The sequence below is a fragment of the Mytilus galloprovincialis genome, chromosome 4, assembly GCF_965363235.1.
Source record: "Mytilus galloprovincialis chromosome 4, xbMytGall1.hap1.1, whole genome shotgun sequence".
Lineage (NCBI taxonomy): Eukaryota > Metazoa > Mollusca > Bivalvia > Mytilida > Mytilidae > Mytilus > Mytilus galloprovincialis.
Genome location: NC_134841.1, coordinates 29,964,582 through 29,989,220, shown reverse-complemented (window position 1 = coordinate 29,989,220; position 24,639 = coordinate 29,964,582). Strand labels below are relative to the sequence as shown.

The window sequence follows — 24,639 nt, the reverse complement described above, 5'->3', positions numbered from 1 at the left end:
GTAATAATCACCCTAGATAAACGGAATATAGCATTACGGGGGAATTGGAACAAAGAAATTTCAGAGGAAGATTGAAATCAGTCATGTTTTTTGTGAATTGGAAATCTTCTTTTGACTTGGTCCTTAAGGAACATATTGAACAGAAATGTTCTTATGGGAAATACTTGTCACCATTGGCTCAGAATGAATTCATACATTGTTGCGAATTGGAAATTAGAAGTAAAATTGTAAGCAGATGTAATCAATCTAATTTCTTTAGTGTGATTGCAGACGAATGCGCAGACTGCTCGAACCAAGCGCAGCTTTCTATCTGTATCCGGTATTGTTATACAGAAAACGATGCTTGGTATGTAACGGAAGATTTCTGTGGTTTTGTAGAGCTTGTTAAAACGAACGCAAAGACTATATCAACATGCATACTAAACAAACTTCGTGAATGGGGATTCGACCTGACCCGTTTAAGAGGACAAGGTTATGACGGATGTTCTACGATGACTGGAGAAGTATCTGGTGTCAAGACGAGAATAACTCAAGAGCTTTCAAATGCGAAGTATTTCGTGCACTGTCGATCGCACTGTCTTAATCTTGTCGTTGAACATTAACAGTTGTCAGTCAGTCGCAGTTGTCAGAAATTTTATGGCAATTTAAGGGAAAATCACATGGTTTATCAGTGCGTCCAGTAAACGCAAAAATATTATGAAATCTGTAATGAAAGATGAAGGTCAATCGCGATTCAATTTGATTTGATGTATGATCCAGAAGAAGGTTTATTCAGCCAGGAAAAACGACTACTACCAACACTAGCAGAAACTCGATGGACATCACGAACTGATACATTAACTTGGCTGTTGAAACACTATGACAAGGTGCTTGACATTCTTGATGAAATTCAAAACCAAACCGTCGGCAACTCAGATGCTACATCTTACAAAATGACTCTTCTTAACTTTGAAATATTAGTTGTAGCGGTCGTAACCCAGTTCCTACTAGGATACCTAAGACCCTTGTCCATAGAACTTCGATCTGAAAACTGTGATCTTGTGGAAGCACACGTTCAAGCTCGTTCACTAGCTGCATCTTTTCTCGAGATACTGGAACACGCAGAAGAAGCTTTTGATGGGCTTTTTAAAAGAGCATCTACAATCGCAAATAAGAACGACATTACGATCAACAAACCGCAAACATCTGGACGCCAACGCCACAGGGCAAATGCAGCAGCTGAAACTGTAGAACAGCATTATCGGATCAATATTTTTATATATAAAACTTTGAATTTTCGAAAAAATCAAACGTTTTCTTTAGATCTTTTTTCTTGATCTTGAATATCAGCGCTACTGCCAAAATTTCATGACAATCTGTGAACGTTTATAAATTTATCATATAAAAAAATTTAATCCCAGACCGTCTGTTAATTGTAATTGAAAATAAGACAAATCTGTCTGTCAGTATGATACTCAAAAATGAAGAAATAAAATTATATACTTTTAAAATTTGGCTTCATAAATAAGTCGTGAAAAAAGCTTTTGCAAAAGTTCCGTAAAATTGGTTGAGGGTTTGAAAAAGTAATTGATGTGAAACAAACTTTAACCCCAGACTGTATCTACTTAATATATTGCTTTAAAAACTTTTATCAGTAAAATATTTTTTTTTTCATCATAAAGCTCTGCATACTCTTTTGATCATAAAAAGCTTCTGTCCAACTTCTGTTTTCATGAATGTTTGACAACGTTATTGGTGTTTAAATTGTTTTTAATACCGAGTCTAAGTAATGAAGCCGCCGACGACGAAATTTAGGATCGCTTTGTCTTGCTTTCGCGACATAAATGTTACAGTTTAAGTTAAGATATTCAATCGTAGTACTTATTTATCGTAGGACATGAAGAAAAGTCGGCCATCCGTTCGGAACAAACCTTAACTTCAGTAGCTTTATGCATACGGGCCCCGGACTATGACCGAAAATTAACACATACTACCATAACTCGAATAATTCTGCGCCCTCTAGCGGCCTATAGCCTATCGAGGTTAATGTAGCAATCGGAGATTAGACGGAGATCAGCGGAATATAACGACTGACATTATTCGGGTTAACTACCATATGATACCATTTGATTAAAAAGTAAATTTCGTCACTTTTATCTTCAATTACAAGCCATCGAAGAATTAATTACAAGGATCGTGTGCTTCCAACCAGTTCTATTTAATTTGTGTATATCAAAATAATTTTTGTGCAAAATTCAAGTGTACGCCCGGGCGTTTTGACGTAAACGTAGCTACGCGCCTGTTAATTTACGTGCTGTAAGAAGATCTACGTACACCTGGCAGACGACTACTGTCTACTAGTGTATCTATCATTGATGGACGCGCTGACGGCTTTCGGAAATATTCTTGGGGTAATATGGCTGATACATCGCGACAGTTCAGTCATTCACAAAAGTATGGCCTACTGTAAGTTACAAAGTGGAATGACTATATATTCAAGTAACAGTTTCTTTTTCCTGGACAGTCATCATGGGTTTATGCTTGGTATCTAGTATTGTGAGGTCATCGCCGTCATTTGCGTCCAAATACATGAAACTGTCATATCATAAGCTGGCTTTTGTCGGGTAAGTACTAAAAAATTTCTCCTCAAACAATTTATTTTAGTTTATATCCAAAACTGTACACTATTGTAATTTTGTTCCACGTAAGAAATATCTCAGAAATGGCCTTGAACGAAATTGTCGTTATTAAAATTAAGCAAATTACAGAGATTTATAGTAAAGTTAATGCAAAACAAACAAAAAATAGAGTCACAAGTTAAAGTAACGTTAAAGTTATTCTTAAGATAAAATTGAGAATGGAAATGGGGAATATCATGTCGAAGAGACAACAACCCTATTGGCCCATCAATAAAAATGTGTACTAATTCAGTGAAAATGGACGTCATATTAAACTGCAAAACATATAAATGAAGTAAAAATTTAAAAAAAAAAATCCAAGAATAAAAAGATCAACAAAGGCCAGGGGCTCCTGACTTGGGACAGGCGCAAAGATGTGGCGGCGCTAAACATTTTTTGTGATATTTTTAACCCTTCCCCTATACCTCTAGCCAATGTAGAACAAAGAAACTCACGGCAATATGTTGATAAAAAAGAACAGGATAGAATACTAACAAAACTAGTTTAATAAAGTCACGTTCCGATGTGCACGTCCAAATCATGTATCTCGTTGGTGGTTGTCTCCGTCGCATCGAGTTTTTTGTATGTAAATGTTCTGTTTAGCTTACTGAGATTTAATGCCAGTGTGGGGTTGGCTGTCTTTTTTACAATGTGCGAAAGAGAGTCTGTCTTACAATGAAGACACTTGTCACAAGATATGAAGGCCGCGTGCTAACCTCTAGTTATGTTTCTATTTAATTTGTTGGGCTTTTTTTTTGTTGCGCTGATAGAAATACTTCACTGACATTCAGCCAACATCCTGTTCTTTACATAATCTTATTTCTTAGCAACAATTATTATTTGCATATGTGTTACATAGTTGAACAGAATCAAAAACATAATGCACGTGTCTTTTATGAATTGCAGCAACAATTACGATCATCGCTCTGTCAACCAACGTGTTAGGATATGACACAACACTTGACTAGCCAAGCTGGTGTTGGATTGACCCACGAGTACCACATGCTTTATTTTGGCAATTTTTCACCGGGAAATTTTGGGAGATATGTACATATATTGCTACTATTGTACTGTATTCAATGGTAAACGTCTTCTTGTGGAGAAAGGCAAGTCAGTACTTAGTGTTTCGATCCGTACTCATTAGTATCGCTTAATCGAAAATGATTGGAGTGAAAATGTTTCACCTTTCACACAGAGGATGTGAGCAAAATTATTAAAAGTATAAAATTGTATCATAAAACAATACCATCAACGCACTGACCATGTCAATAGAAAATAAGCAGTTATGGTATGATTGCCAATTAGACAACTCTTCATTGATTGGTTCTGTTTAATCAACTCTTATAGACATTGGCCGAATTATAACTTGACTTATTGATAGACACCTGTCTATTAATGAAGAATGTATATGTTCTCTCTATATGCATTTTGGTTAGGTTTTTTGTTGGTGTGTTGCTGTCTTCTTATAGCGTTTATCCCACATATCCATTTATAATAAAAGTGAAGTTGAATGAAAGAAACGGACCCCCTAACATCGGCAAATTTCGAAAAAAAACATTTATGACCTGAAAATTGCAATAATTACTATATAGCAAAATGGTTTTTAGATTCTACATGACCTTTATAATTTATAGCATTAACTCCTACACTCCTTTATTAATCAGTATGTAGAATAAATGTGCACTTAACCTATGTTACAGTCGAGAACTACATTGACCAAAGCAAAGAAAACTCGGAAAGCAGCACTTCAGGAAGCCAACTTAAAATTGACCTTTGTACCAGTGTCGTCTTCATAGTATTTAGATTTTGGGGTACTCTAAGATTTCTGCTGGGATTTTTTGCTCACGATTATGCCAGTTCTGGAGATTCCAGATGGATTGCCATACTACAAGTAGGCCTTATACATGATATTTTGTTTGTTGAATGAATAAGGTTTTATTGAAAGTTCTATATCTGAATATATAACATACATGAAATTCTAATTAAAAATGGTTTTTAGACGGAAATAAAATATGTGGCGTATGCAGTTAATTCTAAAGCACACATTTAAGTATTAAGTAAACAGGATGTTGCTTGGAGGCATCCAAATTAATGAAATATGAGCAGCTTTAAATTAACATATAAAAACACAGTTATTGCAATGCAACACATAATAATTGGTATAAAGGTAATTCGAACGCACACATTACAGTATTAAATGAAGAGGGCGTTGGTTGGAAGAATAAAAAATATACGATGAAATATAAGCAAGTTAACACTATACTTTACATTTGTATTAATTTTGCTCTTATGGCAAACATTTTAATTCCGTGTGAACTTAATTTTGGACTTGAATAATCCCTTATAAGTATTATAAATTCAATTTTAATAAATTCAAATCATTCTACACCTGATGAACAAATGTGTAGCAGTAATCAGATTTTTCATCTAAATTTTTTCAAGAAGTTCAACGTAACACTTACAAAATTCGATTTCTTTCAAACTTTTTTTCTAAAAAGGTCTATCAAACTGATCCCAACTTTTCTAAATAAGAATGTTTACACTGTTATTGTAGGGGAAACCAAAATGCTGGTCCTTCATATTTACGCGATACCAAAATTGAGCTGCGTCGGATGAAAATCGACATTATGCAAGAATATCAATACATCTGTTAACTCATATCAATACATCTGTTAACTCATTTCATTACATCTGTTAACTCATATCAATACATCTGTTAACTCATTTCAATACATCTGTTAACTCATATCAATACATCTGTTAACCAAGAATATCAATACATCTGTTAACTCATATCAATACATCTGTTAACTCATATCAACACATCTGTTAACTCATATCAATACATCTGTTAACTCATATAAATACATCTGTTAACTCATTTTAACACATCTGTTAACTCATATCATTACATCTGTTAACTCATATCAATACATTTGTTAACTCTGTTAACTCATATCAATACATCTGTTAACTCATTTCATTACATCTGTTAACTCATATCAATACATCTGTTAACTCATTTCATTACATCTGTTATCCAAGAATATCAATACATCTGTTATCCAAGAATATCAATACATCTGTTATCCAAGAATATCAATACATCTGTTAACGCATATCAATACATCTGTTAACTCATATCAATACATCTGTTAACTCAATACATCTGTTAACTCATATCAATACATCTGTTAACCAAGACTATCAATACATCTGTTAACCAAGAATACCAATACATCTGTTAACTCATTTCGGGTTGAAAAAATCTCTATACAAAGTCTGTAACTTTTTGAAAGTTGAGACAATATAAGAACCCCCAAAAAACAGACCAACAATCATCTTTTATTTCGGTTATGAACGTGTACTTGCATAAGGTCGATCTCTATCCAACATAGCTAAAATTACACTGCACCTTCACATTTTAAAAATTACAGCTACCCCAATGTCATGGCGATTTACTTCACTTGTATCCCAATTGCATGATTAATGTTCAATCCATTCATATTCGGTATTTTTTTTCCATATCTTTTCCCGCACTTTACCAATAATAAACAAGAACATATTGAAAACTACTGTTACATTTATTCAACAGGGAATTGGAGACAGTATTCAAGGTTTTGAACTTTGTGTTTTACGTTTGTCTAACAGAACAAGTAAGAACGAAAATATTTTCAACAATTCAATGTAAAAAGTCCGAAACTGCACATACTATGTTCTCGGAGACTGGTCCTTCGCATTCCAGGGTTGGAACCGTCCAAACAGAGAACTGTAATAATTCAATAAGACCACAATAAAGTGCAGTAAATGTAGAGTAAACAACGTAACTATAGTTATCGTTTCCATCAATTAGATCTTATTTGTCCGCTGTGTCACGGGATTGTTAGGAGGTGCAAAGTAATAAGCTAAATGCACCGTATAACATAACCGGAATGAATATTGCTAGTACAAAATGTAGTAGAAAATTCCATTCTAGGATGATAGTGGTTTATGACAAATAATAGCCTACTTGACAGGTATACTTCTCTGGAATCTTATTGACATTATAATACAACATCACAGCACCTGAAAAACAAAGTGCTGATTTATATATGTAAATAAGAGTATCAAAGTAGTTTTTAAGCGTTCTTTCTCTAGAATATTGTCTTATACATGTTTTTTTTATAAAGGTATGCAAAATAGCTGAAAATAAAATTCTGCTTTAAAAACATTCTGGATATTCGTGGGCGCATCTTCTGGGAAAAAAACCTTTAGAAACAAAATACATCAAACGTAAAACATCATGTCTTTCGGTCCACTAAGCCGACGTCTCTAGTCGGATTTCTAATATTTGTGTATATCTTAGCATTTTTGCTAACTGAATCCAGTTAGTATAATTTTGTTCGATGTTCTAACCTAATGAAGAAGACACGATCCTCACCACCTAAACAAAATACCAAACTGTTCCTGAACCAAGTTAAGAAGACTCATTTACGCAACTACCCTCGAGCAACTACCAACACTGACTTTCAAATTCAGAACAAGAACAGGGAAGACAAACACCGATAGAACGCCGTTCGTTATTAAGTAAATTTTGGTTAGTATGTCTGATCTACACGACGAATAATTGTACGCTCCTACAGATACAAATACATGAAATTAATAGTTTAAAATAAACATTAAATTAAGCAATGATGACTCTACTTGTAATCATAATTAAACGCAATGTATGCATATGTAGGCAAATCATTCAGTATGGATGGATGCGAGTATACACTATACAGTATGGGTATAACGGATGTGGTTTCTACGGTTCACCACTAAGGAGGAGTTACATAAACAAGTAGTATAAATAATCGACGAAATAATCCATAATATTTTTTTTTTTACAAGTGTGGACACATATCAGTGTGGATAGTATGTTGAATGTTTGACAATGTTTTCTGACAAAAAGTTGTTTTTTTTCCCCAATAGGTTTCTATGTTGAACTGTTGTTAATATTACTAGTATGCTGATCACATAGCAAGATATAATAATTCATTGTGAAATGTAATGTATGTATGTTTCCCTCATGAGTGCGAATAAAAGGCCTGAAATCAAGGACGTATAACTAACATTTAACTAATATACGTCCTTGCTGAAATATAGCACAAAAGACAACGAGCAGATAGCCAATATTACACATAAAATGACATTAATTAAGTTGGATACAAGAACATTATACCGACCGAATTTGGTAGAATGTTTTCTTCATGTATAATTTATTCACAGAGCGTTAATTGTAAGCGATACCGAATCGTTTTAACAAGTAGGCCAAGGACTTGAGCCAATCAGAATAGTTAGTAGTTGGAAACATTATTATGATGAAACAGTTTGATAGATAGATAGTTGAGGCCGATGCCTAAGGAAAGTAGCTATAGCAAACTTTCCAAAAAATCAATGCACCCACACCCCGCAAGAAAAGAATAATACCTTCAGATTACACACTTGGTTCAATACTTGTTCTGAAATTACAGCTCTTCTCTCTTGTTTTTGTGTAATATACTGTTGAAATATAATGTAATAATACATGAAAATATTGAGAAATCTGGACCTTATATATTTTAACAGTGTATTACATAAAAACAAGAGGGAAGAGCTGTAATTTCAGAACAGGTACTGATTTTAAAACCGGCCTTTCTACTTTTTTTCAAAATGTTGTTGAACAAGATAATGAAACGCTCAATGTTTTCATCGGTAATAAACATCTGTAACAATATATTTATTCATGATAAAGCAACGCAAGATTGCTGGATTAAATGCTTTCTTAAATTGGTAATGCTACTTGTACTTCATTGAAATTGGATTAACACCACAAAAAAACCCAACTTTTGAATGGTTGGGAAATCGGAAATAGTGAGGGGGTCAAGTTAACTTTGGATTTCCAAATGAAAAATATATAATTTATAGGCATTTTCCTTTCCATATATTATAATGACAGAGGCATTATATATTTTGTAGGATGTTCATACACATATTGAAGGTATGCATGGCCACATGATTTTGATTTTTTTTTCAAATATTCTGAAAATGATAGGTAGTTGGACTTATCATCTTAAAGGTCGGATATTATTCAAGTTATTCAACAATTTATGATACAGTGAGTGCTAGGGACGACATTCAGGGTACGAACCATATAGTTTTGTAATAAAATCAATCAATGTCAATTTAAAGTAAATAATAAAAACACCGCGCTCCAAAGAAAATTCAAAACAGAAATTATCTTATCAAAAGGAAAACTCAAAAGCTCAGACGCAGCAAACGAATGGAAAACACATCGTCTTGAGGTAATGCATCAACCTAATAATTACCAAAAGTTGAGATGAAAGGATCACCAGAATACCTGTCCATAGGACACCATGACCCGTTCAGAAAGTGAGACTAAATAACAACTTCATGATAAATACCTTAACCAAAACAAATACCCTTATATCATAGCAGAGATGATGGTAATTAATACACATTTACGGCTTAAACTGTAGGCTCTAAAGAGCCCGTGTCGCTCACCTTGGTCTATGTGAATATTAAACAAAGGAAGCAGATGGATTCATGACAAAATTATGTTTTGGTGATGGTGATGTGTTTGTACATCTTACTTTAATGAACATTCTTGCAGCTTACAATTATCTCTATTTATAATGAACTTGGCCCAGTAGTTTCAGTGGAAAATGTTAATAAAAATTTACAAATTTTATGAAAATTGTTAAAAATTGACTATAAAGGACAATAACTCCTTAGGGGGTCAATTGACCATTTCGGTCATTTAACTTATTTGTAAATCTTACTTTGCTGAACATTGTTGCTGTTTACAGTTTATCTTTATCTATAATAATATTCAAGATAATAACCAAAAACGGCAAAATTTCCTTAAAATTACCAATTCAGGGGCAGCAACCCAACAAAGGGTTGTCCGATTCATCTGAAAATTTCGGGAAGATAGATCTTGACCTGATAAACAAGTGTACCCCCGCCAGATTTGCTCTAAATGCTTTGGTTTTTGAGTTATAAGCCAAAAACTGTATTTTACCTCCATGTTCTATTTTTAGCCGTGGCAGCCATCTTGGTTGGATGGCTGGGTCACCGGACAAATTTTTAAAACTAGATACCCCAAAGATGATTGTGGTCAAGTTTGGATTAATTTGACCCAGTAGTTTCAGAGGCCAGGTGAGCTAAAAAGGTTATTAACTTAGGTTCTCCTGAAGGGTAAGATCTTGTTCCACATGTGGCACCTGTTGTGTTGCTCTGAAGGGTAAGAAGATCTTGTTCCACATGTGTCACCTGTTGTGCTGCTCATGTAAGAGTAAAATTAGTGATGTCTTATTAGTAGAGGTCATATTCAATTGTTGATTTTGGTTATCTTGACTTTTTTGTAAGTCTTATTTTTTTTTTGCTGTTTCTCTTCATTTACAGTTTCTGCAAAAAAAAAAAACATTAACTGTTGACACAGAAATATTTCTCACATTTTTTTAATTTTGATAGCATAATGCAAATATTGAAAAAATTAAAATGGAAATATTTAAACAGACTTTCACTTGATTGATTTTTGGTGTTTTAACGCCACTTTTAAACACTGCATTTAGTGGCAGCCAGTTTTTATTGGTGGAGGAAGCTGGAGTGCCCGGAGAAAACCATGACCTTCTATAGGAAAACTGACAATCCTAGTCAATTAAGATTGGAGTCGAGAGCACCCGCACGAGCGAGGTTCGAACTCACCTCAGTGTTGACTGGCTAGTGATTACAATAGTAACTACTTAGACCACTCGGCCACCAAGGCCTCGACTTTTACTTGTAAATTCTGTAAAAGTCGGAAAGTCAATGAACCATGATTAGGGGTTGGGGCCACATTATCTCCATAGAAGAGTTTTCATACCAAATATCATTGACTTTACATTAGTGCAGCTGTGCTTCATCTTAAACTGACATAATCACAAACTTTAAAATGTAAACTAAGCAAAAAATTATAGACTATGAAAGTAAGGGCAGAACTAAACAATCTCCAAGGAAATGAGATCTGCCAATTTCAACTTCATACCAAATATCATTGACCGTCCACTTATGTTGCCCTTAATCTGACCTGAATCACAAACTAATACATGTGAACTAGGCAAAAGTTTTAAAGTCAGTAGACCATGGTTGAGGGGTTGGGGTCAAATAATCTCTATGGAAATGAGATGTGTCAATGCTTATACAACTGGAAACCAAATATTATTGTATTCACACGGGTGGTTCCCCATAAACTGACCTTAACACAAAATATATTATTGCCTTCATCTCTGCTTGAAATATCATACCTTTGTCTCTCCTTTTCAATTATGGCAGACAAAAAATGGGTAAAAATCTTAATTGGAAGAAAAAAACTCCTTTAGGAATCAACTGAACATTTCCATCATGCTAACATTAATTGTAGGTCTCACTTAATTTATCATTTTTGTTGTTTGAAGTTTTTATCTTTTTATAGCTTTAAGTGCAGAAAAACGTTAAAACAAAAATGTGTCCATAATACATGGATATTCCTCTCACACTATCCTTTTCTATATTCCGTGGACAGTGAAATTAGAGGCTAAAACTCTAATTTGGCTTATAAATTAGAAAGACCATATCATAGAGAACATGTGTACTAAGTTTCAAGTTGATTGGACTTCAACCTCACCAAAATATTTGACCTGAAGCTGGACAGACAGAAGCAAACAGAAGACAACAAAACAGCATTTATTTCTAAGATAAAACATAATTGAAAGTATTACTTGAATTATCAAAGGTCAGAATTCCCTAACATAAACATTAAAACTTGAAAACTTAACTAAATTTTAAAATTCAATATACAACAAAACAAAATAAACAACTGCTTCAATAAAATAAAAGCATAACTAATACTGAGATCAAATGTCCTGAAACAAACAATGAGCTGCGTTGGATAGAAATTGATCTTTTGCAAATGCATGTATATGTGTACATGTAAACATACACTTACAAATGTACATGTATAAATTGATCAGAATTTTGGTCTTAAAACAACTAAATTTTCATAAAGATTTTTTCAACCTGAAATAAGTTAACAGATGTATTGATATTCATTTGCAAAAGGTCGATTTCTATACAACACAGCTCAGATATAATAATACACTTTTTATAAATAATAATATCTGGTCAAAGAAACCTTTTACACTCTTATACATTTGTACCCTGTCAGACACATTTTTAATATTCACCAAACTTGGATGTTAAACTTAATTAATGCAAGTAAGTGAAAACTTAAATCCATAAGAAAAAGCTACTTTTTGTTAATTCAATTATTCTCTCCCAGATGTTTCTATAATGTGAACACCACGTTCTATATTTTAGTATGTTTGATCCGAAATATGATATAAAATGTAATCGAAATCAATAAAGTTAAAATGTAGTTAACCTATTTCTTTGGGAGAAGTTTTCATAATTACCTCACTGAATTCTTGTACAAAGTAAAATTAGTAATAACATATGAAAGCTTAAGGAAGCTGGCTTGTCATGTTTTGGATTTTTGTCAGAATTTCGGAATCCTCTGGTTTTATCCATTTAAATGCCTTGAAAAAATTTGCCCGGTGACCCCCATTTTTCTTTTTGAAAATCTTTTACATGTATAATGATAAGCCATCTGTAAGTCTTATAAAATTTTAATTACTTTTTAACAGTTTTTGAGAACTTCAACTTGTCAATGATAAAGCTATGAAAAGTCAAGAGAGAATTTTTTCCCACCAAAATTTCAATGGCTCATATCTCGAAAACAAGCTCGGTGACCTATATATTTTGTTTGCTCTTTGGATTCCTTTATCAATTCCCTATCAATATAAAATAGTGATTTGAAAAGTTAATTACTATGAAACTGAGAAGCAAACTTCCTTAACTTGGATGTAAAAATGAAAAGCTCTATATAAGGCCCTAAATTTACCCCTATTTCTAGCAACAATTTCAAATTCCTTTTTAAGATTTATTGACCAATATCACAATGAATCATGGCTAATATAATAATTTTATATGAAAAATATTTTTTTGGCTGAAAAATGTGCTTACTAGTATTCTATTCATGAAGTCACAATAAACACTTGAGCTGATTTTCAATGAAAATTCAGTGAAAACATGTAAATCGCCATAAGACAGGAAAACATGCGGCACATGCCTCGACAGGAAAACATGGGGCACATGCCTCGACAGGAAAACATGGGGCACATCTTTTGTCTTGAAATATTGAACTTGATATTAAATATGGGTCTTTACCAAACTTACTTTGTAGTACAAGTAAAGCAAAATTGTTAACATGTCATGTAATATGGGTCGAGTGACCTTTACCTTGGGCTAATGACCAGTTTGTCCAAAATGCATATATGAATCAAATTATATTACAAATAGGAAATGGTATTATTTCCAATTAGACAACTTTCCAATAAAGACAAAATGTCATAGATGTTAGCAATTATAATAACAAGCTATAAAAGGTCAGATGTGACAAATGTTAAACAATTCAAGTAAATGATTTATTTAAATAATTTGATATAACGCAACAAATAACAACTACTGAATTACAGGCTCTGGACTTCGAACAAGCATATAGAGAATAAGGAAGGGTTAAACATGCATGTGGGTGCTCCCCCCTTAAACCTAGGACAGTGATGTAATGACACAACATTAGAACACACTTTAAAAGGTTATATTTCTTGTAGTTTCTAAAATCTGGCTGTGGACACAGAAATACCCCTGAAAAGTCTAATTACCCCTCAACTTGATCTTTGCTGAACAAAGTAATAAATTGTTGTGACCTAAAATGTAACAATTTTTCAAAGATTTTTGACAAGTAAAAACAACAAAATTAAAGCTATATTCACAATGTTAGTCTTAAAATGACAAACTACCACATGATCTAAAATATGATTACACGTTAGTCCATTTTTGGAAGCAAAATTATCTCACTCTAATACAACAACACAGCTGAATATCATTTCAAATTCATGATTTCTAATAGTTAATCACATGATACTTGAAATTTTAATAAAACAAACTACTGTAAATTCAGAAATTATTGCAATATTTATATTATTGCCAAAAATGTGACTGGGTTATAATTGCAATAATTTAAACTCCCATCTTGAATTTTTTTAATATAAATTAAAACAGTTTTCCCCCTATATTGCAAAAATTAAAATCACAAAATCACAATAATAATTGCACCCAATAATTTCTGAATTTACAGTACTTAATTTAGGTATGTTTACAAAATTTATAATCATAATTATTTAAAGTTTAATAATGTTTCCTACCACAGAAATGAGGAAGTAGTTAACAAATTACATACATTTCAATTTATGGGTTATTTAAGGTAGCACAATACAAAGATTTTTCATCCCCAATCAGACATCTTTAAACTGATGTAATTCCACTCATCTTTCTTTAAATTTTATAAATGAGGTACCAAAAGAAAGAAGAAAGATTAATCTTTCAAATTGTGATAATTTCATTATGATATAATTATTACATCATTAATTGTTATGTAATAAGTTGCCATATTGTGATGTCTATACTTGAATTAATTTAGCTTCTTTGTTATTCATAGCATCTCAAAATATTTTATAGATTCTTGCACTACACAGTTTGACCTCCCAAACTGTGTCTCAGATTTTTCCTGTTGTATTTCATTCTCTCATAAATCTTCAATGAAGTTTGCAACATCAATTCATAAGAGACCACTAAATTCAATTGGGTATAAAATTTGTTCTATTGATGTGTTTGGAAATCTGAGACACAGTTTTGGAGGTCAAGCTGTGTTGTACAAGAATCTATAAAATATTTGGGAATGCTATGAAGAACAAAGAAGCTAAATTCATTCAAGTGCGGACATCACAATATAGCAACTAATTACATAATAATTATGTCATAATGAAATTATCACAATTTGAAAGATTAATCTTTCTTCTTTCTTTTGGTACCTCATTTATAAAATATAACGAAGGATGAAATGAATTACATCAGTTTAAAGTTGTCTGATTGGGAGTGACAAAATCTTTGTATTGTGCTATCTTAAAAATAATAATAATATAACGGTAAGCATACTTCATCTGTGGATTCATTTACTTTCGTGGGTACCAATTTTTGTGGATTGATGATAACTTGCATTTTTCTGTAATTCGTCAAACATTTTAACTCATGGTTCCCCTGTACCCACAAAATCCCTCCAAAAATTGGTATTCAATGATTATTAATGAAACCACAGTATGTTTTACATTTTTAACACAAAAAAAAAAACAATATTATTTTACAACAAAAAATTACAGTTTAAAGACTAAGCATCAGTTTTCATAATATTTCACTTTCATTCTAGAAGAAAGTTCTACAGGTAAGATATTAGCTAACTTAGTAAGAAGGTAATTAACCACTTCTAACTCATTCTTTTTCTTCCCTTTTTCTTCTTTGGATTTTGTAATTGCAAAATTGACAATAGACATGAAAACTGCAAGATATATAAATATTACAGCAAATACAAAAAGAAAGAAAAATATAGGACCCAAAATCCTTTGGGCACGCTGAAGACCATAATAATCTGAAACACCAATAGCAAAATTAAATAATGTCAAAATACTACTTGAAACACTCTTGTAATTTGGAGAGACATTCCCAAATGCTAACAGACAAAAGTGGGCAAAGGCAAAAATTAAAACGAAAATCAGAAGAGAAAAATTACGCAGTGATTCCTTGGCATGGTTCAAGGTAATGGATAACAACTGCATGTTTTGATTAAATGACAGAATTTTTAGAAATTTGACAATGACAAGGAACACAAGAAATGCCATTACGTATAACTGTATAAAATCCCACCACACAGCAGAGTAAAAACTGACATACTCCAGTCTATTGGTTTGTTTATATTTATCCATTATCCATGTAATAGTCACCATTCTCTGAAAAAACAGACCTATAACACTGTAACACAGGCATATGGTTATAATCTCAATCAAATTCCAGAAAAAAGTGAAATAACATCTGTATCCCATTCTTTTAAATTTCTTCCCTTCGTAGTACGTGAAAATGACCGTGAAAACGGCAAATAAAACTTCACAAACTGCTGCAGCAATCTCGGTCCCGCTGCCATAGTGATACAACTTCGTTGTAAAAATCTGAAAATATGGAAAAATTCCACGATTGGCAGAAAATTCAAACAGGAGCATAACTACGCTAAACATATTAACATGAGGATTATACAAATTAAATTCCAGAAAAATAGCACTTGTTCTTCCATCTATCCAACCATCAGTCATTAACTTGTCTATTGTCTGTTGTGACATGGAGCTAGGGGTGATCTCTTTAATATATCCACCACCACTGTACGTGGCCTGGGTACCAGAATAAGGAATGGTTCTCAGCTGCCATGCTGTCTGGTAGGACCAGTGATCAGCTGTTAGAGGAGCCATGGTAACAGACTGGTTCCATGTTTGGTTGTAGTGTTTGGTATCCTCAATACCAAGCCAATATTTGTCTGAACATTCCACAGTTAAGGAGAACGCTTGTCTGATATATTCTGGTGTGGGACAAGTATCTAGAAAGATATATAAAAGTATGTAAGCTTGATATAACTTTACTTTCTACATCTAAGGACAATAACTCCAAAAAGAGTCGGCCAATAATTTCTGTTATTTTAACCATTTTTCAAATCTTGTACAGATGATCATTTTCACTCTTTATGGTTTCTATTTATCTATTAGAGATATAAGATAATAAAAAAAAAAGAAAAAGGAATAGGGGGAAATAAGGCCTTAATGTGGCCCATATGATATTGCAAATTTAAGTTATCATCCATATACTAAAAATGCGTAAGCTTCCTTGAAACCCTGTGTCTCGCCTACTTTTGATGTTAGTTGCAGGCTGAACAGAAATGAGGATAAACAAAAAAAAACCTCTAGATAATATTTTTTGATTGCTAGAAGCTTCTGTCCACATTTGGTAAAAATCCAGGATAGTTTATAAAATCTAATAAATGTTTTAAAAACTTTAACTGCAGACTGTATGTAAATGTTAACTGGAGGAAAAATTAAGTCCATTTATAAGAAAAATATAGATGAAGATTTTTGTTAAATTTTCTTCTAGATACTAGCTTTTGATCATAAACAAGCTTCTGTCCAAGTTTGATACAAATCCAGGATAGTTTGAGAAAGTTATTAAAATTTTTAAAACTTTAATAACAGAGTGAATGTAATGTTTCCTGGCAGAAGTCCATTTATAAGTAAAATACGGAAAACAGGATTTTTTTTCCACAAAATTTACTTTTAGATACATGTACTATCTAATGATCATACGCAAGTTTCTGTCGAAGTTTATTAGAAATACAGGATAGTTTAAGAAAGTTATCAAAATTTCAAAAACTTTAACCAGAGTGAATATTTGTGGACGCTGACGGAATGTAGGATCGCTATGTCTTGCTTTTATCAAAAGTCGAAGGCTGGACCAAAAGCTGATTTTCACATTTTAAAAACTTTTAGGGGAAAATTTCTTTTATGGTGGTACATAAAACTTCAGGGAGATTACTCTGTTAAAATTCAGCTGAACGTTTAAATCACATTCCATAGGCGGATCAAGGGCCCACCTTTTATGGGGAAAATTTTGTTGATTACATAGGGAATCACTGAAGCATGACTGGAGCCCCCCTCCTTATGAAAAGTTCTGGATCTGCCACTGCATTCTTTTGTATAGGAAATATTAAGCTTCTTAATGATCAAAATTAGTGTGTGTTAAAATGCTATATATCCAATAATTTTTTCCAATTAAGTGACATGTTCAAGTTTTTGAAAATTAATATTTTAGTCAAAGGGTCAATGGTAAAATTTTGTAAAAATTTATGGAAATTAAATGAGCCAAATTAATTTTAGTCAATGTGTTAGGTACCACCTTTATAATAATAATAGTAGCCTTTAGGTTAGAAGTCAGGGATTAACTTAATATAATTCTGAACAGGCTCTTATGAGACTAAAGGTATACTTATGAAAATCATAACAATATCTTAAATGTTTGCAAACATTATAAAATGTACAAAGTTTACTTTGTTTCACTCTAAGCTGTCTCAGTCTGTATGGTCCAACAAGAAAGAAATCATCTCCATGGGTTTCTACTGTTTTGTCTCCATTTTCTATATCATCCAAACCTGGTAAGGCTTTAACTCTCATATAATCCCAGAACTTAGGCAAGTTTGTTATCTAAAACAAATATTTCATGCGTAAGTGATGTATCTAAGTTAAAAGGTCTCTATGTGGAAGTCTGAAATTAATCATCCCTGTAAAATACTAATTATAAGTGAAAGTTGTTTTAGCCAGAGACAAATATAATATAAGAAATTGTCAACCATGCTGAATCTAACGGTATCAAGCTGCTTTCAAATTACTTTCGAAAGGTGTATGTACAAACAAAAATAAAACAAGAATGTGTCCATGATACACTGATGCCCCACTACACTATCAATTTTTTCTATGTTCAGTGGACCTTGAAATTGGGGTCAAAACTCTTATTTGGCATTAAAATTAGAAAGATCATATCATAGTATACATGTCACTTTTGAGTACTGAGTTTCAAGTTGATTGGACTTTAACTTCATTTAAAACTTCCTTGACCAAAAACCTTAACCTGTAAAACACTCTAAATATCTCTATCCTTCTTCTTCATTTTAGCCTACTTAATGTATAATCGGACGATTAATGTTTGGAACCCCATGCATTTTAAAAATGCCTTTATCCGCCACTGGTAATCGAGACATCTTTAATGTTTTTAAAATAGGTGCAAATCATCTTAATGGCTTTTATCACTGCTAGAAAAGCTGTGCAATAAATTTTAATTCGATTCTATATAATGAACATTTAAATGACATATAGTTTATAAGTGTGAACAAAACTTATGCACAGGTAACTAAACCAGGTGTATAGATGTGAACAAATTTAATGTGAAACCAGTGTACATTACATTTAGTTTGGCGTTTGGTGTGAACACGGCCTAATTCTTGTCTATAAATTCAGTATATAGATATTGGCCATGATACATTGAATTGATACAGTAAATGGATTTACAAATCTTATTGGAATATTTCCTCCTGGAAAAGAAAGGACTTTTTAAATAACTCCTACACCTTAACAATATTTTAAAGTTTACTTACATCAGGGAAACTCAATCGATCTTTCTTCCAACTTTTTCTAATAAATATATCCTCTATAGCATTACCACAGTAGAACGATGTCCTGACATTTCTGTGGCCATGGATGACAAATAATACTATGGTAACAAACAAGAAGTACATAACTATCTCCCTAAGGCGTTCCTCAATTATTCCTTCCATCGCTAACTTTGACATTATCTTATGGAGCAGTTTTTTGGAAGCTGGATCAGGAACAATGTACTGGGGTAATGTTTCGTCATCTTTCTCTTGTTCATAAAGAACTAAAAGTATAAAAATATTCCTTACTTAGTAAATATTCTAACTTTAAGAATAGTGAGACTATGATACATCAAAAGAATTCCCTACCTATGCGAAAGTTGTCTTTTTTGAGTTTTTGTTTTGTTTTTTTGGCAGTAACTTGCTGTTGTACGACATTTTGTGTTATCTACTATGAACTCCACCATTCAAAGGTAAACATTTTGGTGGATATGCTGTAATTATTATATTATTGGTTAATATATATACATTGTATATATACGTGCAGAATGTTTTCATTACCAAATCTTGAAGTTTTAACTATGTAGTAACATGTGTGAAAATCAAACATAATATTCAGCAATCTGTTTTTATTTCCCTGTCAAAGAAGTCTCAAACTATCCTACCTACTATGAATGCTAACTGGCTGTTAGTTTTCTCCATTGAATTGTTTCATATCAGGGCCTTTTATAAGCCACTGTATGGCATAGGTTTTTCTCATCACCTTATTTTTATATCAATGGTCTCAGCTGAAGAGGACAAACAATTGCTATTACTTTGTCCACTGCTTCCTGCTGCAGTTTTCAAACAAAGCAAACAAAAATAATCAAGTTTATAATAAATACTGTCGATATTTTTATTTTCAGGGGCACCAAATTTTTGTGGATTGAAGAAAATTCACATTTTTAATGATACTTGAGTTGATTTCATGGTTTAGCCAAAGTTTCCACTCATGCAAACAAGAAATTTGTACTTTCTTTATATTTAAATTCTTGTTTTGCCTTCAAGAAATTAGGTACCTAACAAATGAAAATAAATCCCATTATTCTTTATATCATACTAAAAGAAGATCTATATTCTATAAAGCTGATTTACACCAAGATAAAACATATATGGAAGTTGCACAACAAAGGAGTTTTTTTCTTTTGTGCATTAAATTTCTCATTTTAAGAAGACAAGTTCCAATAAAATTGCCAAATCAAATACTAGTCCTTCTTAGACAATTTATTTACCTTCATCTCTGAGTGAAATGTCGACTTTAAGTCCTTCAATTTCTACTGGTTTCTTGAATATATAAGTCAGAATCATTGCTATAGCAAAAACTTTAATGGGCTGTTGGAAACAGGCACTCTGGAAGAAAGCTGTGAAAAATGACACAAGCCATTCCACACTTGTCTGGTACCCATACTTAAGACCGTACAACATAACAAAGTATGAATTTATCAGAGATACAGTTATGACAATAGTCCAGGCTATATATAAACACCACCATGGCAACCTATAAAATATAAGGGAAAAATATATATGAAAAAGTATGAAGCTTCATTTACAAATATACCACTCAGAAACTTTTACAAATATCATGGAAACATTTATGGCAATGGTCAAAGCTTTAAACTCACATCCAAATGATGCCACCCCTCTTTTTGTGCAATCAGTAAAAAGTAATAATATTTTTGTTTACCATTTATCATACTTATGTTTATAATATCCTAATTATCTACAAAGATTCAAGAAATTCTGTTGTGACAAACTGTTGCAATAGTATGTTATTCTGAGTACAAAAGGGCACAGCTCCTAGATAAAAATGAAATTATTGAAATGTAGAAGTATTACTTACATTTTGGGTTCTGCCTGTTGAACCTTCTCTTCACCAATCAACTCTTCATCATCATCATCATCATTTATAAGCTGTTTTTCCTCAACAATTTCTATCCTTTCAAATGAGTCATCAAACTGATACTTCCTTCGAGAAGACCTTCGTTTTTTTGGTTTTAGCCCAGTCCTCAGAAACAGCTTAACAATGATCAAATTAATCGGAAACATGATCAATCCACATTCTATGCCAATAACTATATCAGCCAATGACAGGCTGATAGATGCCACTTGAACCTGATCGTCTGGGTCATCAGTAGGTACTCCATGGAACATAATACTAGTCAACATAGCACATAGAAGTAGGGATAAACAGCAACTAAGCCTCTGAACACGTGTAAAATGACTTTGGCATGGCTTGGACAAGATACTTAACCATAGATGACCATCTCTTAGGTCCCGACTAGATTTGAGAAGGAATTCTTGGTTTTTATATGTGTTGAAATCTTCTGGTTTTACACATGGGATAGTAACTTTGACAGAACCTCTCTCCACACCAACCCATTCACCCAATATAAAGCTGTAGACTTTATTTGTTCTCAAGTCCTGAACCAGAACTCTTGTTAAAAACCTAAAGTGAAATAAAAAATCCTTTTATACATCTTAAAAAAATTATATATATAGTAAGGATTGTACAATTTTACAAAATTGGTCAACTTTTTAATAAATAGGACTTTTACTTAATTTTAACTATAGAAATAAGTCTTTTGAGAAGTTATAGTTTTCAAAACAATAAAAGCTAAAATCGTGAAAATCAACTTCAACTTCATTCAGTCACATGAAATACATACTTTAATTTGAAAGATTACATCATGAAAATTAACAAAAACTGTTTGGTAGCAGCCTGCATGGCCCACAGCAATAACCAATTTTTCCTTCAGAAATCCGGTTAAAAAACAATTACACACCATGATGGTGAAGTTCCAGAGTTGTCATGCCAGATGGTTATAGAATCTAAATCACCAAGGTGATGAGATGAAGTAAACATAAACCAATCTTCCCAGCCTGCCTTAAAACATCCTTTTCCAACAACTGAGTTTGACAAACAATGTTTAATACTGTGACCTTTGTTCCCACTGACATAACAAGAGACTTTAGCTGTTGTTTCTGCACCTGCCCACCATCCTGTTACTACACACATTAAATACTGGTATGAATGGTTAGGGTTGGCATCTGATAGGATGATAATACCAGCCTGTAAGAAAAAGATATATATACAATTGTTAGGGTTGGCGTCTGATAGGATCACAATACCAGCCTGTAAGTTAAGAATGTACAATGGTTAGGGTTGGCATCTGATAGGATTACAATACCAGCCTGTAAGTTAAGAATGTACAATGGTTAGGGTTGGCATCTGATAGGATCACAATACCAGCCTGTAAGTTAAGAATGTACAATGGTTAGGGTTGGCATCTGATAGGATTACAATACCAGCCTGTAAGTTAAGAATGTACAATGGTTAGGATTGGCAACTGAAAGGATCACAATACCAGCCTGTAAGTAAAGAATGTACAATGGTTAGGGTTGGCATCTGATAAGATCACAATACCAGCCTGTAAGTTAAGAATGTACAATGGTTAGGGTTGGCATCTGATAAGATCACAATACCAGCCTGTGAGTCAAGAATGTACAATGGTTAGGGTTGGCAAGTGATAGGATCACAATGCCAGCCTGTAAGTTAAGAATGTACAATTGTTAGGGTTGGCATCTGATAGGATCACAATACCAGCCTGTAAGTTAAGAATGTACAATGGTTAGGGTTGGCATCTGATAAGATCACAATACCAGCCTGTAAGTTAAGAATGTACAATGGTTAGGATTGGCATCTGATAGGATCACAATACCAGCCTGTAAGTTAAGAATGTACAATGGTTAGGATTGGCGTCTGATAGGATAACAATACCAGCCTGAAAGAAAATTTGCTACATCTGTATAAAGTAAAGGTCTGGCTAACCTGAATTTGAATAAATATCCCCCCCTCCCTCCAAATGAATCTGCAAACAAAGTTTGATTAACCCAAGTTCAGTGTTCAAAATTATGCTATAAAATGCTAGAGATATTAAAATCCATTTCACAAACTGTGTATAAAACAATAATGTTACAAGTGAATATTTTTACCTGAGCCTTGTCCCTTTTGTCAGCTTTTCTGGCTCAGAATACTCCAGCCAAGTATATAAACCATACAACTACCAATATCCTTACCTGAGCCTCATCCCTTTTGTCAGCTTTCCTGGCCTAGAATACTCCAGCCAAGTATTTAAACCATACAACTACCAATATCCTTACCTGAGCCTCATCACTTTTGTCAGCTTTTCTGGCCCAGAATACTCCAGCCAAGTATATAAACCATACAACTACCAATATTTTTACCTGAGCCTCGTCCCTTTTGTCAGCTTTTCTGGCTCAGAATACTCCAGCCAAGTATATAAACCATACAACTACCAATATCCTTACCTGAGCCTCATCCCTTTTGTCAGCTTTTCTGGCCCAGAATACTCCAGCCAAGTATATAAACCATACAACTACCAATATCCTTACCTGAGCCTCGTCCCTTTTGTCAGTTTTTCTGGCCCAGAATACTCCAGCCAAGTATATAAACTATAAAATTACTAATATCCTTACCCGAGCCTCATCCCTTTTGTCAGCTTTTCTGGCCCAGAATACTCCCGCCAAGAATATAAACCATACAACTATCACAGTACATACTACTATAGGGTTGTCAAAGAAAGTCAGGAATAGTGCTGCATCTGCAAATGGATCTACCATATTTGGTAATACCAAAAAACTGCCAGAAAAGGATGTTAAATGTGTACATAGACAGTGAATAACTTCTGGTGTTGTCTGCTCTGAGACCTGAAAAGATGTAAGTGTTATCATGAAGCACTCTCAAGTATTATATATTACTTAGAGACACAAGTGTATAATGCAACAAATTAAATCTGTCAACCTGAACAAAAGACATATTGGTTGTTCTTTTGTTTTCTTTTCCCAATCATTGTCATTCCAAATCTTCTTCTGAGGCAGTTAACAATAAAGATTTTAGAGTGTACTGTTTAATTTTTTATAGTATTGTGAAAACCAGTACACACTCTGAGAAGTTTTGCCTAAAAATAGTTCCTATTTGATAAATTCTGCCAGACAAACATGCAAACCACATCTTCTTTCTTATATACCACACCTTACAATCATTTCATACACAAATATAGGGAATCTATTGCTTAGAGAACTTATTTAGGAATTGGAGCTTACCAAGAAAACTTAACTTTTACCATTCATTTATGAATATGATGACCTTACAATCTCTACACACAAAATCTAGTGAACTTAAAAGTAAATTAGGAACAGACCTCACAAAAAGCCAAACATTAAACAATTAATGAACCATGAAAATTAGGTCAAGGTTAGATGAACCCTGGCAGATGTTTATCCTTACACTAATTCAAAACCCCAAATATAGTTGACCCTTTGCTTATATAGTATCTGAGAAACAGACCTAACCACCAAAAACTTAACATTCACCAATGAATCATGACAATGAGGTCAAGGTCATATGTCACCTGTCAGAAAGATATTTACATCTTACAATCATTCCATACACCAAATATAGTTTACCAATTGCTTATGCTTACAGTATTAAAAACTTACTAAAATTAAAAACTGACCCCTGAAATGAGGTCAAGGTTTCAATTAACCCTGAATGACAGTCATGTTTACCTTGCAAAAATTATAAAATTCTAAATTAATTGATAGATTTTCATCCCCGCCCGCCCCGATTTTTTTTATTTTTGAAAAAATTACGATTTCCGGATTTTGTTCATTTCCGTTACCGGTAACCGTCTATAACTTCGTTTCAATCAAACTTCCTGTTTCACAATTTCGGTTTTCGTATTTCTTAGA

At 33.0% G+C, this 24,639-nt stretch overlaps 2 protein-coding genes and 1 pseudogene across 2 annotated transcripts in view; 1 reads left to right on the top strand and 2 right to left on the bottom strand.

The window, feature by feature from the left end:
• Positions 1-339: 339 nt before the first annotated feature.
• Positions 340-7,033, top strand: LOC143071007 (G-protein coupled receptor 157-like; annotated as a pseudogene).
• A 7,221-nt stretch (positions 7,034-14,254) lies between these two features.
• On the bottom strand, positions 14,255-23,326 carry LOC143071834 (polycystin-1-like protein 2). The gene is made up of 7 exons (XM_076246438.1): positions 23,197-23,326; positions 21,651-21,937; positions 20,708-21,313; positions 20,100-20,365; positions 18,832-19,112; positions 17,731-17,884; positions 14,255-16,233 (listed from the first exon to the last, which is right to left on the bottom strand). The coding sequence occupies exons 2-7, from the start codon at positions 21,881-21,883 to the stop codon at positions 14,990-14,992; spliced, it is 2,784 nt and encodes a 927-aa protein (XP_076102553.1). The 5' UTR covers positions 21,884-21,937; positions 23,197-23,326; the 3' UTR covers positions 14,255-14,989.
• Positions 23,283-24,639, bottom strand: part of LOC143071835 (polycystin-1-like protein 2) — a 48,127-nt gene continuing 46,770 nt past the window's right edge. Inside the window, exon 15 of the mRNA XM_076246439.1 lies at positions 23,283-23,595. Within this exon, the coding sequence (XP_076102554.1) occupies positions 23,341-23,595 (255 nt within the window). The 3' untranslated portion in view covers positions 23,283-23,340. The remainder of the gene's footprint in view (positions 23,596-24,639) is intronic.

Excerpts from the sequence above, each read along its gene's own strand:
- LOC143071834 (XM_076246438.1), bottom strand. The coding sequence starts at position 21,883 with ATGTGTGTAGTAACAGGATGGTGGGCAGGTGCAGAAACAACAGCTAAA. Across the intron at positions 21,314-21,650 it reads TCTGGAACTTCACCATCATG|GTTTTTAACAAGAGTTCTGG; the intron begins GTGTGTAATTGT and ends ATTTCACTTTAG. Across the intron at positions 19,113-20,099 it reads CATTTCACTCAGAGATGAAG|TTCTTTATGAACAAGAGAAA; the intron begins GTAAATAAATTG and ends TTATACTTTTAG.